General features: G+C 49.5%; 1 protein-coding gene across 1 annotated transcript in view; it reads right to left on the reverse strand.

Annotated features, from left to right (window-relative positions):
* LOC109459063 (neuronal acetylcholine receptor subunit alpha-7) overlaps positions 1 to 18,697 on the reverse strand; it is a 71,197-nt gene that overhangs the window by 18,468 nt on the left and 34,032 nt on the right. The window contains exon 4 of the mRNA XM_019753236.2: positions 12,977 to 13,086. Coding sequence (XP_019608795.1) covers positions 12,977 to 13,086 — 110 coding nt within the window. The remainder of the gene's footprint in view (positions 1 to 12,976; positions 13,087 to 18,697) is intronic.

An 18,697-nucleotide genomic window follows, 5' to 3' on the forward strand; every position in this document is an offset into this window, starting at 1 on the left:
TCCCCCATTCCTCCCCCGCCAGGGTGAGCCATTTCCTAAACATAGTAAACAGCTTGCCCATGAGTGCACCTCTCCAACACAGACCCACAAATCCAGGGCCCAGAGCCCAACCACCTCTTTTGTCAGGGTCTCACACTCCAGGCCAACAGCCACCTGCCCTCATTGCCCAGGGCCACATACCAGACAGCTAAGAACAGTCCTTATGCCCCAGAGCCCACTGAAATTATTCCAACAAGCCAACCACAAGCCTCCTCACCCTGCTTTGTCCATTGCTTTCCATGGAAACCACCACAGAGGCTCATGCCCACATACTCCCACACCACGCCCCCTGCCTTCTGACCAGCCTTGTGATTCCCCATGTGGCTCTGCGTGGTGTGGCGTGGCATGGCGTGGTGTGGTGTGGTGTGGAGTGCCTCCTGTTTCTAAGGCACTGTGAGCAAAAATGTCTTCTTTTGTGAAAGGCATTTTGTGTCTGCATGTCTAACCATCCCTGATCAAAACAAATTCCAAGTACCCTTAAAACACAGTCCTGTCCATTGATTTAAAAACAAACAAACAAAACAGAAAACAAAAACTGTGTCAAGAAAATGTAGACAGCTGGTCAAGGTTCTAGCACCACACAGGAAAGTTCCCCTCATTTCTGCACCTTGGGGACCTCTAGTAAGGTCTCCCTACTTCTAGAGAGCCTGAGGCTGCCTTTTCTATTCCCGAGCACCTTTAAATGGAAAAGTCAGATCACGAGACAGTAGAGAACAGCGTGACAGACTCCATCAGCGACAGACACAGAGAGAGCTCCAAGAAGAAATAGTCAAGAAAGGAATGAAAAATCACGTCTTAAAAAAGTAATATCCTCACAAAAATTCAAGAGGATATTGCATTTAGAAAAACAAGATGCAGTATGGAAGTGAATATATGATTTATGAAATGAATTTTTACTATAAGTGGGTGGGAGGTTTGGCTGATAAAAATCAGAGGTGAAACAAACGTAAGACAGAAACAATGAAGGCCCCAGAGGACAGACCCCGGGAACTCATATAACAGAAGCTCGTGAGACAAGGTGGGGAGTGGGCAGGGGGGGCAACCCAAGAACTTACACAGAGAAATTTCCTAGAGGTAAAAGAAACCACTGGTGCATGACAGCAAAGAAAGGCATTTTCAAGAATGTTAACTCCTCAGAGAGCTTGTTTCCCATGGTCATGACCTTGAGGATCAGCTCCAGAAAAACAAAGGTGAACACTGAGAAAGAAGAAATGACCTTTTGGACTAAACCTGGAGACCAAGAAAAGGGATTTCTTTTTTTTTTTTTTAAATATACTTTAAAAATTTTCAATTATAGCTGACATACAATATAATATTAGTTGCAGGTGTACAGCATAGTGATTAGACATTTATGTAACTTGGGAAGTGATGCCCCATAAGTTTAGTCCCCACTTGACACCACAAAATTATTACAATATTAGTGACTATATTCCCTATGCTGTACTTTACATCCCCATGAATGTTTTCATAACTGACAATTTGCACATCTTAAGCCCTTCCCCAAGAAAAGAGATTTTCATGATGAGCTGTGCAGAGGACAGGGGTCCAAATTATAGCAGGATAGAGGGGTCTCTGAGGAAACTAGAGTGGATTCAAAGCAATGAAGAGAAGAAATAACAATCTGGAAAGCATCAGGGATTTGATTAACAACACATCATTTTTAAAAATCTTGTAATAAGGAAAAAAAAGGCAACCAGAAACTCCAGGAAAGAAAGAATACTGTATAAGAAAGTCACAGTTTGAATATGAAACAAAAAATGTGATGAAGCTTAAAGGAAGAAGAAAGTGGGGGAGACTAAAGCTGTCATACAATAATAATCCTTTGAGATGAGGAAAGACACAGCTACCCCGTTACCTCCAAACACACACAGAGAAAGAGAGAGGAGGAGGTGGGCTCAGGATGATACGCTTTGCTTGACCGCAGTCTGCACCCACCTGTTGTAATGTGTCACATTATAAATAGTGACTGAAAATGTGGACCTTCACAAATTCGCTCTGGATCATACTGCGATTTTCCAACCAGGTTCTCTGGAACCCTGAGACTCTGTGGAAATGCTCCAGGGTTCCTGCAAATGTTTGATTCCAGTATGGTCTTTTCCTTATATTTTCCAAATTCTCATAAATGTCCAAACACACTCAAATGACTGTCTACAAATTTGTAACTCTTCAGAGACTCCCAGCGTATTAATTCATGTGAGCTATTAAACTCCTTTTTTGGGGGTGGCAGTTAAATTAAACCTTCTCCTGCCAGGAATGTGTGTGCATTCACACCTCTTGGACGAGTCACCCGGTGAGGCTGCAGTTTTGCCTCACTGTGTACAAATATTTACACTGGAACATACAGATCCAGCACAGAACCTGGATGTGGCTTGTCACTTGTTCCTGCCCTGGTGGCAGCAGGAACAGAGTGAGATGCCGTGCATGGCACAGGAGAAGCACAGTTTTGCTTATTTCAAGCTTGGCTTTCTTCTTGTCTTATTTTTGTATTTATGAGAAAGACTGAGCATCTGTTAGATCCGTGATTCAATTCTGGGAGGAAACAAAAAACTCCTCCAAGCTCTTCATCCATGCAATTGGATCCATTTAATTGAAGAGACTCCAGAGATTGCAAGACAAATGGGTAAAAACAAGGTAAAAATCGTTCACCATTAGCAATGCCTTACCTGTGTGCCTCAGGGATTTCTGAACATGGTGCAATCACACCGAAAAATTGAGCTAAACAAACTGGTAACACTGTCATTGATTATCAACATTCAAATCTTACATGAGGGCAGGTTTAGAATCTTTTTGCACTGGCAACTTCATTTTATACATAAATGACACAAAAGTAAACTCTTCTAATAAATGTGTACTCATGCCACTTTCTCTGTTTTGACCACTAGGATTGGAGATAAGGTTTGTTTGAAACAGGGCCCTGCTGCTAGAAACTGAGTCTGAAAACGGCTTTCTGAGGCAGGGGATAAGTCCCGGGAAACACGAGTGGCCAAAAGCACTGCAAGGACGTGGAAGGTGACTATGTCAGTGCCATTACCACACTGCTGGCTGCACTGTGAGCACAGAGCGGGGCCCAGTGGGTGCCAGCCGGCAGTGACCATGCATCACGTGATAATTAGGCCTTGCAGCTGGCACATACGAATGACTGTGGATGCTGGGGCAGGTCCACAGGGTGCAATCCGCTCCTCTCTGCTCTGCTGTGTGTTTGAAACTTTCTGTATTGACTGTTAGAAAATAGTCACACACACACACACACACACACACACACACACACACACACCCCTTTCCTCACTCCTGGAAGACACAATGCACCCTCAGAGTTCTTGAAGATACAGGCACGTGGCCCCTTCAGCCCTTCTCTCTCCAGCTGCCTCGGTCCTCACCTGGCCAGTAATGCACAGACGAGCTGTTGGTGGGAGGAAGCTTTGGGCCCAGCCCCACCACCGATGGGGTGACAAGGGCAATCAATGGGGCCTTGGACACTAAAAGGTGACCGTGGAGAGGAGGGATGCTTAACCCAGATGTGCAGAGTACAGGTGCCACGCCCTTGTGGGGTGTTCGGGAGGGGAGCACATCTGGACAGGCTGTAAAGATGGGCAGAACCCCCACAGGTGGAAGGGAGGTGGGTGAGTCCCAGCCTTCAGAGCAAAGAAAATTACAAAGGACAGATATAAATTCACATATTGATAAAGGCTCAATCTGCCGAGAAGACATAGCAGTCATACATTCTTCCCCACACAAACAAGCTGCAGTACATCAGAACCCAAAACAGATGGAAGTGAACAAAAAGGCAAATCCACAGTAAGAGTTGGAGACCTCAACACTCCTCCCTCGACACTTCATGGCAGGACAACTGGACCACGAATCAGCAAAGATATAGCAGAACCGAACACACTGACCACCAGGGCGACCCAAGGGACGGAAAACGCTTCCCCCGGAAACCTCGCGAGCGCACCGTTTTCAAGTCCCCAGGGAACATACACTAGGACAGACCCTATCCTGAGTCATAAGACAAAACCTCATCAAATTCAAACGGCCTGAAACCTTACAGAGGGTGACGTGTACCCACAGCGGAAGCAGATCAGAAGCAAATAACAGGAAGACGACAGGGAAATCTGCAAACACTTGGGATCGAAACCCCGGACTCCTAAATAAATGAGGAGTCAAAGAGGAGACTTAGTGGGAACTCCAAACATACACTGAACTGAATGAAAATAAAAATACAACCTATCGGACCGTTTGGGTGACTGAAGGCTATTAGAACCAACGGGAAAAGGAGGCATGTGGGATCCGATGTGGACCCCCACGCCACAGAGGGTACATCCAGACATTACCCAAACTATCTGATTTAATATTCAATAAGAACGTAAAACTTATTTTAAGTAAAAGACATAAACCATGCTAAAACATAAGTGCAGTGACTTCAATTAAACAATTCTTCAAACAGATTAGTATGGAAAGTGGTAGAGAGAGGAAAATAATAATCTCTAGGTTAATTTGCTTCTCAGGTTAAACCATGAATATTTTATGAACCGTAGCAACACCCCCATCCCAAACAACCGGAACTCAAGGTTTGTGGGGTTTTTTTTGTTTTTTTTCCGTTCACTTCTCCAACATTTATTTTTATTTATTTACTTTTTTGAAAAGGAATGGATTTTGAGAAAAAACGTGGGGCAGAGAGGTATGGAATAGGAAATAAAGACAAACGGAAGCTGTTTTGCTAATTGTTTTCTAAGCACAACAAATGAGGACAGAGAAAGCCCTGCACAAAACACAAAGGTTCAAGATCAAGGTGTTCCTTTAGGCCAGGCTGAAGATTGCAGTCTCTGGCATTTGGAATTTAGGTGGCAGTCTTTGTTTTTGGATGGACCATGGGTGTGTAGCAGAGCCCATGCTTCTAACCAGATCTGAACAGAAGGATGGCCACTTGGCCCAGGTAGAAGATGAAGTGTTTGGTTTCATGTGTCATGTAACCACTGAAGTCCCTCCCCATGAGGCAGTGCCAGCTGGGCTTGTACTTCTTGTCAAACTCCTTCCTAATATGGGCTGCAATGTCTTTCTCTCTGTCGTATTTCTCCAACGCCTGAGGAGCACATTCTACCGAGGCCGGTTGCGTCTCCTCTGACATATCGGCATTTTTGATCACTGCCTTTCTGTCACACGTGGTTACAGTGGAGCAAGGCTGGCCGACTGCAGCGGTCTCCTGGGGGAGGGGCTGGGAGGCTCAGACCTTGCGGGAGAAGCTGTCGCTACTGAAGGCGAGGCACATCTCTGTGTATTTTTTATTCAGGGGTATTGGGCACACTGATCTGTCAATCTACGGTGGGATGGCACACTGTCACTTGATGTGTGCCATTTGCTATTTGGGGATAAATGGTGTGAACAGAATATGGCCCCTCCTTCAAAACTCAGCGACCAGTGGGGAGGAGTGAGAGTGTTCAACCCGGATTTGCCACAGGACCTGTGGCTCAGCATCACCAAGTTGTCCAGGGCACACAGTGGCCCGGAGGACGTGACTGCGGGCCGGCAGGGACAGAGCCCCAGACGAGAAGCCTGGCTGGACGGATCTGATTCCTTAGACTGAACTCCATCCTCACCTTACTGTCCCTTGAGTTCAAAGCGAACGCTTTCAGCATCTTGCAACATTTGGTCCATTCCAGGATTGTGTCCCACCTACCCCCACCCCCCAGATCCCCATGCCATGGACGGCCTAAGTCAGTTTCCCCATGAAAATGCCCCGTGGTGCAGGGCCCATGCCTTAATCTGACTGTTCCCTCCATGGAGCCACTTATCCCAAAGTGAGGGCGCCACAGAAATTATTGTCTAGAGTGAGTCACTCTTAGAAGTGAAAGAGGCGCTCTTACCAGCTGTGCCAGCACTGCAGGCCTAATCCAGGGCTGTGCCAGGCAGTCAGGTCTGGTAAGGCCGCCTCCCACCAGCAGTTACCCCTTCTTCCTGCTGGATGAGGAACCCTCTCTTCCAGATCTTTCTAAGATGGCTGGTCCCTGACACATGTCCTCTTCTGCTCTGTTAAGACAATCTTTTGAGCCCTGGTTCGACACCCACGGAGAAGTTGTCAAGTTTTGGGGAAATGACAGGGTTTGGAGTTAAGGACTTATGTTCCTGAACTAGTTGTTTAACCTCAGAAACTGTTTCCTGAATTGGGAACTTGGGGTAGTAATTCCTAGTCATGAAATCAAGTCAGATGAGAGCACTCAGGGTAAAGAAATCAGTTCCATATCCAATGCCTGGAGGGCATGAATGTGTGCCCTCCTCAGAAGCATCATATCTAGCACACAGTAGGTCCCCAGAAAATTCTCGTCAGCTGAACTGGCAGCATCAGCCACCGCAGACCTGTAACCCTGCCCCACAGCAAAGCCTCGGTTTCCCCAGGCTTCCATACAGCCCACGGGGCACGGGCGTCCTGGGCCACGCACCCACGGTCGCTGAGGGCCTGAGGTTTGGTGGGGGGACCAGCTTCCCTCTCATGTGAATCAGATTCCCAAGTGCTCCTCCATGCAGGCCACCAGTGAGCACAGCCCTGGGGGGCAGTGGACATTCTCAGGGACCCGCACAGCAGGCGGAGGGGGCGGGGAGGGCTGACCTTGGCCCCCACCACGGTGCTGCCCACCTCGCCCCTCCTTCAGCTGCCTCGTGATGATGAGTGAACCTCCCATCGAGTTCCTGTCTCACGTATTTATTACCCAGACCCTTATAATCCTGTTGGCTCCTCATCTGATGTCACTAAGATCAATAAGCTCATCTCCAAAAGCCACGGTCTTGGGCGCGATCGGTCCCTCAGCCCTCAGGGTGTGGGGTGGGGCTGCTCAGGGGACTGGCCCCACACGACAGCCCCGGCCAGCCTGGACGCAACGTGTCCCAGTTGACTCTGTCGGCTGGAGCACGTGGGCCCCTCTCGGAGTTTCTGCTCAGACCCTTTGCACAGCAGCCTGCATTTCATCATTCCAGGCTGCTGGCAAGGGATTTGGTCAAAGGGAAGCTGGATGTCAGATGCCAAGGAAAGGCCATCAAGAAGTGATGGTATGAAAATCGGGGAGAGACAGACTTGCCTGTTCCAGGACGAAAGACAAAAGGTTGAGGCAGGAAGGCCCCGAGGAGGTCTGAGAGCCGAGTCAACTCAGAGAGGAGAGAGAGAAATTATTTCACTTTGTCTAACTTGTAGGAAAATAAAACACAGGTCGAAAAGCACGACCAGAGGTGGGCCAGCCTGACGTATGTCAGACTCTGGAGTCAGGCACACTGCTGGGTGACCTGGGGCAAGTGTCTGAATGTCTCTGAGCACCAGTTTCCTGCCCTGAGAAATGTGGATGTCAACAGTGACTGAAGCCATCGGACCCTTCGCACAAAGAGTGGAACCAAGCAGGGGCGCTAAAGGTCTCTTAGGGACAGTCCAGCTGGTGCGGAGGGGCTGGGCTCTGAGTCAGCCCAAGGCAGACAAGTGGCTGAGCTCACAGTGGTTGAAGGACACACATGTCCACGTGTCCTCCCTGCCTCAGTTTTACCAAGATGCTGGAAGAAACAAGGAAAGGACACAGCCACAGCCATAAGCTGGCAGGAGCGAACCATCAGGGAAGGAGAGATAACAGAACAAAATCTCCATGCCATGGGACTCAGCTGATAGCCAGAAGAATATGACTGAGTATTTTGCCAAACAGAGCAAAAGAGAAAGGAAACAAAATTCTATGAAAAGCAGGAGAGCCTCTCGCATGTTACTCGTAGTACAAGCCGGGACCTCAGGGACGTGGGCCACACACATGCTGTCGTGTCCCGGACCCTCCCCCTGCCACACACACTCCCGACACTTTGGCCCTTCTGCTCCTACAGCAGGTGACATGTTCCTGCCTCAGGGCGATAAAGAAAAATAAATATTTTAAAAAATAAAACCACGACATTTGCACAACTATGAAATGAACACGTGTCAACAGTTTTATTTGTCTTGAACTAATGAAGGCACGAGCGTGGCCACCAGGAATGCTGATTCAGTCTGCTAGGAGAGGAATAAGTCCAACAGCCACAGGCCATGAGCTTCTCTATGGACTGGAACCACGTGCATTACCATCGGTTTTCTAGAATTTTTGGAGTTGAAAGGTCGTTCAGACCATGGCCCACTGCATCCACTATGGAACTGGATGTCCTAGAAGGTGCCTGTGACGTGTAGATGCCATAGGACACAGGTCATCTTTCTCTTCTTCGTCATTTTTATCTATTTATATCTTTGCAAATCAACGTTTTTTATGACCTTGCCTGGTAGGTTCTTTCCCTCAAGAGTGTTTTCCTCTTTGATGCTACATGACTCGCTCCTTCGCCTCTTTCTGGCCCTTCTTGTCAGTCTCACGCCCACCTCTCAGAGCACCAGCACTTCCTGGGGGCTCCCCTGCTTTAATTTTCTTGGAACCCTTATAACTGGTGGTGCTTTCCCTGTCCCCTCTTCCCTCTCTCCCTTTCCCTAGAGGGTGGGCTGTCGTCTGGCTTGACTGCTTCTGTGTCCTTGGATCCCAGAACAGTGTGTGATAAGAGCGGGAAAGCCTTCTAAATATTGGTTCAGGGAATGAATGAAAAACCCACATCAACAGCAGCAGTGGTGGGAAAGGCAGGGTGTGGATGGACAGTTCAGAGGACAATTTTGGAAATGCAAACATAGGTTGGCCCGTTCTACTCACTTCCCGAGAACAGGCTATAGCTTCACCCTCTTTCCACCAACCTTATTTCCAGCAGCCTCCCTCCAGATTAGGGCTGAATATTGGTTAATGCAACCTGCACCAGCACATCTCACAATCTCCTCATCTGAGGTCCAAAGCTGGTCCTCTGCTCAACTGGACATTCCTGCGGCATCCCAGAGCTGCTACTGATGTCCTTTCAGTGATGGTCTCCTGTCCCCATCCCCACCCCAGACAAGGCATGACTGGTCTTTCAGTACCAACCGATGACCCACCTCCAGGAATGATTAACAGTGACCACACTGAATCTAAGAGTGTCCACTGCACACGTGGATGATAACACACACAGCCCATGTGCAGCCAACGCCACTCGGGGGGATGCAGATCTTAGCTTTCTCTGTTCCCTTGGCCCCTGCCTGCCTCCTGTGCTTTGGCTGAGAAACCAGGATGCCATCCCTACCACTCCCATCACTGCTGTCCCCCCACCAGGAGCTGGATCGAATCTCCAATCAGCCCAAGGTGAGAATAGCTGGTACCTGAGTGTGTGGCTCGTGTGCGCTGTAACTGACCACGTTGATAGCTGTCCTTCCCATGCCTGAGGCCCTGACCGCTGCCCACCACAAACATCAGCACCCCTGAGGCTCGGGCCACCAGGCACCCTCAGTCCATGCAAGGGTCAGGCAAGCAGAGGAGGTGCCAGGGAGCTGGCAGCCTGGGAAGCAGCTGTCAACCCATGACAGCCGGCGGTTGGCAGATAAACACTCTAGAGATCCCCAGTGGGAACGGGCCTCGTCGCCCACAGAAGAATCTTGCTTTTTAATGCATTCTATACTGGCTTCCCTGTCTTACTTCTTCTCCCAAATAAACTATGTGCACTGAAACCCTAGTCTTGGGCTGACTTCTGGGGGGAACCTAAGATGCTTGGGAAGGAAATGAATTCTATTTCACTAGCAACTTGTTGGTTAGCAGTAGGAGTCCTTCCAAGCTGGGTTACACTGCAGCAAGGTACGTCCTGCGTGCATCGCCCCTCCCCAGGCTCTGCCACGGTTCATGGGAATATGTGACAGAAAGAGGGCTGCAGCCAGAGGACGGCACACTCAGAGACAGACACACCCTGCGGACGAGCAAATATGGTTTTGCATAGGCTGTAAGAAAGATGGTTAACACCCCCACAATGTCCTAAAAATGCACAGCCAACAAAAGCATCATCAAATAGATTCATCAAAGATCCCCTTGTTGTTATGGGATTTTCTGACTGAGCAGCTCAAGAACAGAAACGCCCAGAGAGGCCGAGGCAGCTGCCCGAATTGCACAGTATGGGGCAGCTGACATGTCCTGGGGTTCAGACTTTCTGCTGCAAGCCAACTGCCTATCCCAGCGAGGACTCTCATTCTGTCCAAAAGGGAAAACCGTGATGAGCCACCCACAGCTGCTACTCACTTGGAGAAAGACGGTGTTCAGAAAATTCCTTGAACCACAGAGTTAGAGGAAAGCAGAATGAAGCAAGCAAGAAACTACCAGGATGAGCGCCTGGCCAGGTGCTCTCCTCAGTGCCCATCCTCACCTCAGAGCAGCTGGCCAGCTGGCTGGCACCGAACGTTGTTCACCATCCATCAGGGAACTAAAGCAGCCCGTCCCAGTGCGGAGATGGCTGTGTTGCAGTGACCCAGCCTCCTCAACGCACGGAGAATGTATTGTATCTGAAAAGCCATCAGTGGCTCACGCGTTGTTGGACTCCAGCATCCAACAGGAACAGAGCGAGAAACTTGGGGGCCATGCTTGTGACACGTCACCTACCCTGAACTCCTGCTCCCTTCAAAGCCATGGCTTACAGAGAAGGATGGCACGTCCCCTCCCTAAGGAAAACACACACACACCCACGTTAATGAGATACCGTGTGAACCTACCACCAGAACATATCATGTTGAATACCTGGAAGCTGGTGGAAAGTATTAAGCCCCCCATTTCTCAAAAGCCCCAAAAACAGACAACAAAAAGGTCAGGACCTGGTTAAATTCAAGCTGGTTTGGGTAAGTCTGGTGTCCATTTCTTGACTCAGTCAGTTTCCTGTTTTACAGGTATGATTTTCTGTTCCTTTTTTCTCTTGCTGTTCCACCCACCGGTATCACACAGATCCAGGCTGTTCACTCCTCCAAATTCCAGCTTCCTCCCTCCCTCCATCTCATCTATGCAGATTTGTACTGAGTGCACGCTAGGCACCCAGGAGAGGTGGCAGGCCCTACGTGCTATGAAGGACAGGGGCCCCTTTCTATGGGAGTACGTGACAGACTCATCTGAGACTCGGTGGAGATGAGAGTGGAGCTGAGGTCCGAGGGAACAGAGGTGGGTGAGGAACTCAGGTAAACGTCCACAGTGGGAAGGGCCCGACACACCAGTGTGCTGAAGACAAATATCTGGCTGGTAGTGGCAGGTGTCAGAGGAGGCTGCAGGGGGTGGGCCCGTCCGCACGCCTGGGGGCCGGGAGGTGCGACCTGTACACAGATGGCGGATGCAGGCAGGGGTAACGAGATGCCTTGGTGTCTGGAAATGGTCTCTGCTTGCCTTTCCTGCTGTCTGCCCTCCTACTGGCCCTTATCAGGTACACTTAGCTGACTGGTCCTTTCAGCCAGGACCTTCTTTATAGTTAGTCCTCACTGAACATCGTCCATGGGTTCTGCAACTTTAAGCAAAATGACATGTAACAAAACCAGTTTTCCCACCGGCTACCGGATATAAACAAGCGGTAAGTTCTTACGTTATCTCATCAATTTTATAACAAAACGATGTTGAACAAAATGGCATTATTCGCAGACTCGCTGGATATGTCTGTGTTGGCCCTTCCTTTCACCCCTGGTCTTTCATCTGACCTTCCTGTGTCACCATTCTCCTTTCTCACTGCGGGCTAGCTGGTCTCCGCAGAGCACGCCTTAATGTTTCTCCCTCCCTGGGGGCCCTGCAGATTTAGCGCTGACTTCTCCAGCCTTGCCCCTGGCTGGGCCCCTGCCTCCTCTGACCACTGTCCTGGGATTCCTACGCTGGGTCCCCAAAGGGCCACCAAGCTGGGCGACGCCTGCTCCACGTGGAAAAGGCTCACCGAGAGGCCGCAGAAGAAACCGAACCTGCCCACACCTTAATCTTGGACTTCCAGCCTCCAAGAGACAATACATTTCTGTGAGAACATAAAGTTTTGTTGTTTAAGTACCCTGTTTGCGGTCTCGGTGGGACTTCATGTGTTTCACCTGCTCACTAGGAGGACACTTCCTCTGACTTTCGACATGTGTCCAAGCTCCGTTGTCTGAACTAATTTAAGAAGCTGAAGAATGGCAGGAAATCAGAAGAGGACACGCTTCAGGAGACAGGCCCATTGATTCAAATGAAATGTGATTGCCAGCAAGACAGACAGAGAAAGAATGAAAGTGGATACAAGAAATGGAATCAGCCAGGCTTCCAGAAGCAGTCAGTGTAGGACAAGCACATCGGCGGGTCCCAGGGCAGGGGTTGGTGGGGAGTGTCACCGGGTGACCACAGAGGGCAGTGGTCGATGGTCGTACTGTTTCCTGCGTCAGGAAGGCAGAGGTGGGACCAAAGGCAGCGGCTGTCACTAACAAATACCTCATTTTTAACATTGTTCATCACATTCTAAGCCTGATTGCAGAGATACTCTGGATTTCCTTATCTGACTGCGCAGTCTCGCAAAGAATTTTAGTGCTTCTAGAAATTGACCCTGCCTGGAGACCAGCCTTTGGGGCTTCTGGCCCACAAATCGGACAGGCTTGGATTCCTCATGAATCCCTCATTGCTTGACCTCAGAAGAAGGACAACTAGAATCCGACCACTACTTGCCTTTCTTCTGTCAGGCACGCGGCCCCCATGACAAGCTTCCGAGTACAGCTAGACAGGACAGCCCTCAGGCACTCAGCTCCCTTTGCACAGGACTCGCCCAGTACACAAGGGGGCCGCACCAACAAGGATGCGTCCCAGCCGGGGACTCCAGCCAGGTCCCCCATGGGGCAGCACGTGTCCCGCTGTGACGGGAACTGCTGCACAGCCCTACGCCCTACATGAGCCTGCATGCCGAGGCAGAGGACACTGGAGAGGGGACAGAGCTGCTTCTCAAAGGCCTGGCCACTGACACAACCTCGTGGGGTAAGATGGTTCCAAATTATAGGTTACGTATCTGGCACATCTACAGAATACTCCAATACACTTGATTGTTAAACATAAGCAAGGATCAAAGCATTTCCCCTTTCATCCAACATGCTTACCTGTTATAGAGAAGAATGTCTGGCTTCCAAATCTGGCCGTCTGGGAATCGCACCGTCTTCACACCCGGATATTCTGACACATTCCACTGTAAATAGTGATCTGTCCAAGACTGACACACACACACAATGACATTAGCAGGATATGCTTCCCTGCCTGCTAATATGGCTTCTAAGAGATTATTAGGGAAGCTCAAAGCCAAGAAGAGTTACAGACATTTATTTACGTAATTGAGTGGCTGTCTATAAAACACCAAGAAACTGAGAATTAAATCATTCCTTTCCAAAATGAATAGTATAAAATCACATCTAAGTTCCTGCTGACACCATGACCACATTCAGACGATGGCATTAGAGTTGATCCTGGTCTAGTGCGTGCCCCCGAGCCCTCCCCTCCCTCGGCAGATGGGTTTTCTCTAGTCAAATAAATAAATGTGTTGCTTTCAAAGTTTTCCATAAGGACACTTTGTAAACATAAATTCACTTATGTCAATCGGAATAGGAGCCAACCTGAAAAATGTAGAGAATTTACTTCCATGAAACAACTTAGTACAGCTGCAGAGGACCCGCTCAGAAATTTCCAAGTGCTTGTTTGGGGCTTGAATTCTCATTTTCATGCAGGAGTAGCATTTCTGATGCCACAGCCCCAAAATGCACACACTTGGCCTTGGTGGCGAAATGCTGACTCGAGACAACCATGCAAGTGAGGACACAGGAAATATCCACAAACCCATGGACATGAAGCACGTCCTTGGGGCCAGGCCCTAAACCGGTACCTGAGTGACCTTTGCCCGAGGAAGGCTGGTGCCTAGGATCTGGCATCCCAGGACCACGCACACCAGCCCTGCCTGGGTCCACTAGCTCTGTAAAGCCTGCTCAGGTGGGACCGGCCTACAGCTGAATTACAGCCAGCACCTCCCAGCTGGGGTCGCGGGGCTGACGGGGCTGGTGGGGCTGGACTCAGAGGCTCGTACAAGCACGCCCCAATCAGGGTGGGCCGTGCTGCAGTCCCCCCACCCTGTGTCCAGTCCTCCTGGGGTCCCTTGTGCTCTGGAGCTCAGACTTTCTCGGATTTATAAAGATGTGTGTTGCCACATGCCTAGCTGGGACCAGGGTGGCAACCCATGGTCAAACACATCACAATTTCTGCAGCAAATCATACATATCCATACTAAGCGAGACCAACAATGCCTCCACTCCATATCGGTTTCAGCTTGATCTTAGACTCGATGCGTTTGATGCAAAGTTACAGAAACAACATTAGGAGGGGGGGGAAAAAGTTAATATTCAGAGCTTCTGAGATTTGGGAATTGCAGCAAGGGGTTGTGGGCACAGAACCAGTGAGACAGGTGATGGGGTCAAAAGGCATGTCGTAGAGATCCCAGCATCCTCTGGGGAGGTTGGGCAAGTGCCCAGAAAGGCTGTCCTAGTTGTGGGACTCTCTGAAGTCAGACAAGAGGAGATGTCCAGGTGAGTGACATTTTACAACCATGGAGCTCCGAGAGTGAGGACGTGATCATGTACAGCGTGCTGAGGCACCTAGGATAGAGACCCACCTGGCCGATGTTTGTAATTTGGGTGTGTAGTTGGGGGAGGGGAGGGCAGCACCCAGGAAGGGCCAGTCTTGTTCAACTTGTTTTTCAGGAATGCTTGGGCACCAAACTGTCTCTGCACCATTTCCCTATTTCTTTTTTTCTCCCTTGTTCTTTGCATAAGCCCTTTTATACTCAGCACCTCTGCTTTCCTTTCCAGGATCTCATATCTCACTGGATGCTTCTCTGGGTCAGTAACCGATCATCACCGAGCCTGTTGCTGTCACTTTCACCACCCTGCCAATCAGGGCCCTAGCACTTCCAGAACTGCCCGGGAAGGTGGGGGTGGGGGGCATGCACCACGTCCCCTGCCTGCTGAAAGGTGGGAAGGCAAGGAAGTGGGAGCGCTTGGTCTAATGGCACCATGTCTGAGCTGCCGCATGCCTCCCCAGCCACGTCACATCTGTCTCCCCCCGACTCATGCACTGGCTCAGGGGCACGTGCCCATGGGCCCACATCCTGGCCATTCTGCTTGCTCAGTGTCGTGGCTTCACCACAATCCATGATGTCAGTATGGTCACTGTTCCCATTTACAGGAGGAGACTGGGGCCCAGAGAACCTCAGAGGGGGCAGTGGGAAACTCCGAACCTGAACTCAGCTGGATGGATGTGTGGGTGGCCTGGGTACCCCATCTGCAGCGGGCATCAGCCTTGTGGAAATGAGCCCTTACCTTGTGGGGTCTGATACATCTCCAGGGAGATGGTGCCAGAGCAGAATGAAATGGATGGACAGCAGCTGGTGTCCGGAGAATCAGAAAGCTGGTTGTTAGTGGGAAGCACACCACATATTTGGTGTCCAAAAACTCCACACGCGCATATGTCTTGAGAATTCTTCAGCGAACTATTATGATCTCAGAGGAAGAAAGTGGGCCTCCTCCTTTTCCTTGTCCCCCAACCTGTCTTTTTCTCAGTATGACATAATGATTGAAACATCACCCTTCAGCATGGGTGGCTAGTATGGCCCCAAGCAAGCCAGGGGCTGGCTTATCTATGACCATCTGTGTGACCTTTTGATGTATCAGAGGTGAAGTGACAAAGAGTTCAGAAATGAAAACGGTAAACAGTTTAGAAAAAAAACACAAGGATCACAGTCTAACACTCCACAGTGTGAATGCTATTAGGTCTATAATTAGAATTAGGAGGTACAAAACAGGAAATAATAAGGATAGGAAACGTAAAGCCAGAAGGATGGTCAAATTCCAAAATAAGACAGATTTTTGTTTGTTTGTTTGTTTGTTTGTTTTTAAAGCAAATGCAAGTGTCTGGGTATGTCCCTTCAGAAACTGAAATGGCTTCTGCCATTTCTTCTCATAGATTAAATCCGATTATGTCTGACAGGCCTCTCCAAATAGTAAAACTAATCTACAGCGAAAACCCCCCAACTGCCTCCTCCTAGGACTATAAAGTGTAAACACAGAGATCAGTCACTTTTTCTTCCTTGAGGCTAAGAAACCAGCAAGTCAGACAGAACCCAGGCCCAGTGACAGGCGGGAAAACAAAACCCATAAACCCTAGTTCAAAAAGAATTTATTACTTTAATTTTTTAACCTTGCTGCTTCTTCTATTTTGACTCTACAGAAAAATCTATCATTTGCAGAATATTGACCTCCGCTTTAAAATATCCTGGAGCAAAGATTATGCGGATTCAGATTTTCAGAACAGGAATTCAGCAACAAGGAACTCTGGGAGAGAAAAACCAATTTCCTGGTCTCCCCATCCCCATCCTGCCCACGTGTCCCCCTTCCCTCGGGACTCAGTCTGCTTAGCCTTCAATATGGAACCACACTTGTATCTACCCATTAGAGTCGGGCTGGCTCAGATGGCTGGTCACCAGTGGGAGAACACAAAGAGCAGGACTCAAGGTGGCAGTTGTCTTAGAAACGGCCCTGGGCAGCTTCCAAGGCCTGCCATGATGACATCTGCGTTCCCCACGTCCAGGCTGTGGCCGCAGTGCACAGGCCTGGGTTTCCCAGCTGAAAACTCTGGGTGGGGCAGAGAGGTTTTAATTAGGTAACTACTAAGGTCTGTTCTAAACCCAAGATCTTTGTGAGTCCTGAAAACTCAGTCGGGATCCAGTGTTCCAGCTGCTACCAGAGTGACAGGCCCCGCCTCACCAGCTTCATAAGGACACACACTCGAAGGGCGTCCGGCCTGTCTTCCACGCGGAGGGCCCCTGGGAGCGAGTGTCAGCCAGCGATGCCACACCTGGAAACGCGGATGCGCTCACATCCTCATATTGAGGTGGGTCTGTGTCCTTCCTCCATTGCCTTCCTTTTCTGTAGCACAAAGACTTCTCCCACCGGCGAACCCCACTGTCCACACCCCCAGCCCGCCTCCTGCAGTAGCTCCAGAAAGTCACTTAGTCTTGCTATTCTGACCTTTTTCAGACTGTAAATCACACAGCCTGATTGCAAATGACTTAACGGTAGAAACGGGGTCCCCTCCATTCCTGGAGCCCCCTCACATGGCCTGCTTCAATGCTTTCCACATAGCAGCTGCTCAAAAAGATTAGCTGAATAAGTCAGTGAGATTAATAAGGTGAGTGTGGAAACAAATGAAGCGGCAGAGGCTTCTGCAAGCATAAGTCTTAATTAGAACTAAGCTGGGCTTGAAAGAAATTCAGAGGTCTCTGGTGACATTTTCCCAAACGAGGGTGTTTATTTATGGAGCAACTGAACTCACTACAATGGTGATAATCCAGTGACAATTTGTTTTCCTGGAAACCAACATCCTTTCTTTAAAAAACACAATTGCCCAATCATATATGTTAGTGAAGATCAGTTATATACTGAGGGCTAGAAACCGAGGCACCAGGCAGGCAGCCCTGCCCGTGAGCTAACGAGCCCTGAGCACAATTAGCTGCATCTTTCTCCATAACGAAAATGTTAACAGCAGCTCTGTACTTGAGAGGGAACGGGAAAGGTCCCATCTTATATAAAAAAGGAAGCATTTGCACTTGCCCTCGGAATTCGCAGAGCTTTACCTTATACCACAGTGTTCACATGTTATTTGGGAGTTGGCTGTGTTTTGTATCACAGTATCCCAGCCCTCTAGGTGCAGCTTGAGTCCTCTGTTTCATCCTTTCATTGCACAGCAGTTACTCAGGGCCTACCTCGGGCTAGGAGCTGGAGGTGGAGGAGACTACAGCCGGACCTGCCTTCCTGGTGCACACGTTCTAGTGGGGGGAGGGCGAAGCAGAGCCCACTGACAAATAAACAATGGCAAGGATGTCACACGGTGATGAGAGCTTTGGAAACAAAATGAAGCACGTGCTACGGATGGCATGTCTGTCTCCCCCTGAAATTCCTGTGCTGAAACTCTAACCCCCAGGTGATGGATCCTGGCGGTGGGGCCTTTGGGAGGTGATCAGGTCATAAGGGTGGGGCCCCATGGAGGGGGTTAGTGCCCTTGTCAGAAGAGGCCAGAAGCTTGCTCAGTCTCTTTCCACCATGTGAGGACACAGCAGAAAGATGCCTGTCTGCAACCCAGAAGAAGGCTGTCTCCAGAGCCCAACCATGATCTTGTACCTCTAGTACCCAGAACTATGAGAAATAAACGTCTGCTGTTGATAAGCCACCCTGTTTAGGGCATTTGGTTATAGCAGCCCAAGCTTACTAAGGAACATGGTAAGGAGAACAGAGTGGGCTGAGGGTAAAAGGGGAGGGTCTGGGATAGTATGTGGGAACACAGGGAAAACTTCACAGGGAAGGTGGTTTTTAGGAAGAGACTGGTAAGAAGTGAAGGAGAAAGTCAAGTGATTCTTAGGGACATAGGCTTCCAGGTGGGGGAGTAAGTGCAAAGGCCCTGGGGTGGGCATGTGCTTGGGTGATGTGTGCCGGGCATCCCGGACTCAGTGATGGAGAGGAAGAAGGGCTGGGCTGGCAGGGAGTCAAAGCCGCTTCAAAGATGTCATCTCATTGCTGCTGAGTAAGACAGGAATCCAAGCAGGCTCGAGGCAAGAACCTTCGTCTTGTTTTACTAGGATCGCACTGACAGACGGCTATTTTGAAAACAGACACCCCCAGGGGATGTAAGGGACAACAGGGAGTCTGGCTAGGAGGCTCTGTAATAACAGAGGTGAGAGATGACACTGGTTTAGACAGGGTGAAAGCAGTGGTGAAACCCTGGATCTA

This window comes from Rhinolophus sinicus, linkage group LG13 (assembly GCF_036562045.2).
Source record: "Rhinolophus sinicus isolate RSC01 linkage group LG13, ASM3656204v1, whole genome shotgun sequence".
NCBI lineage: Eukaryota > Metazoa > Chordata > Mammalia > Chiroptera > Rhinolophidae > Rhinolophus > Rhinolophus sinicus.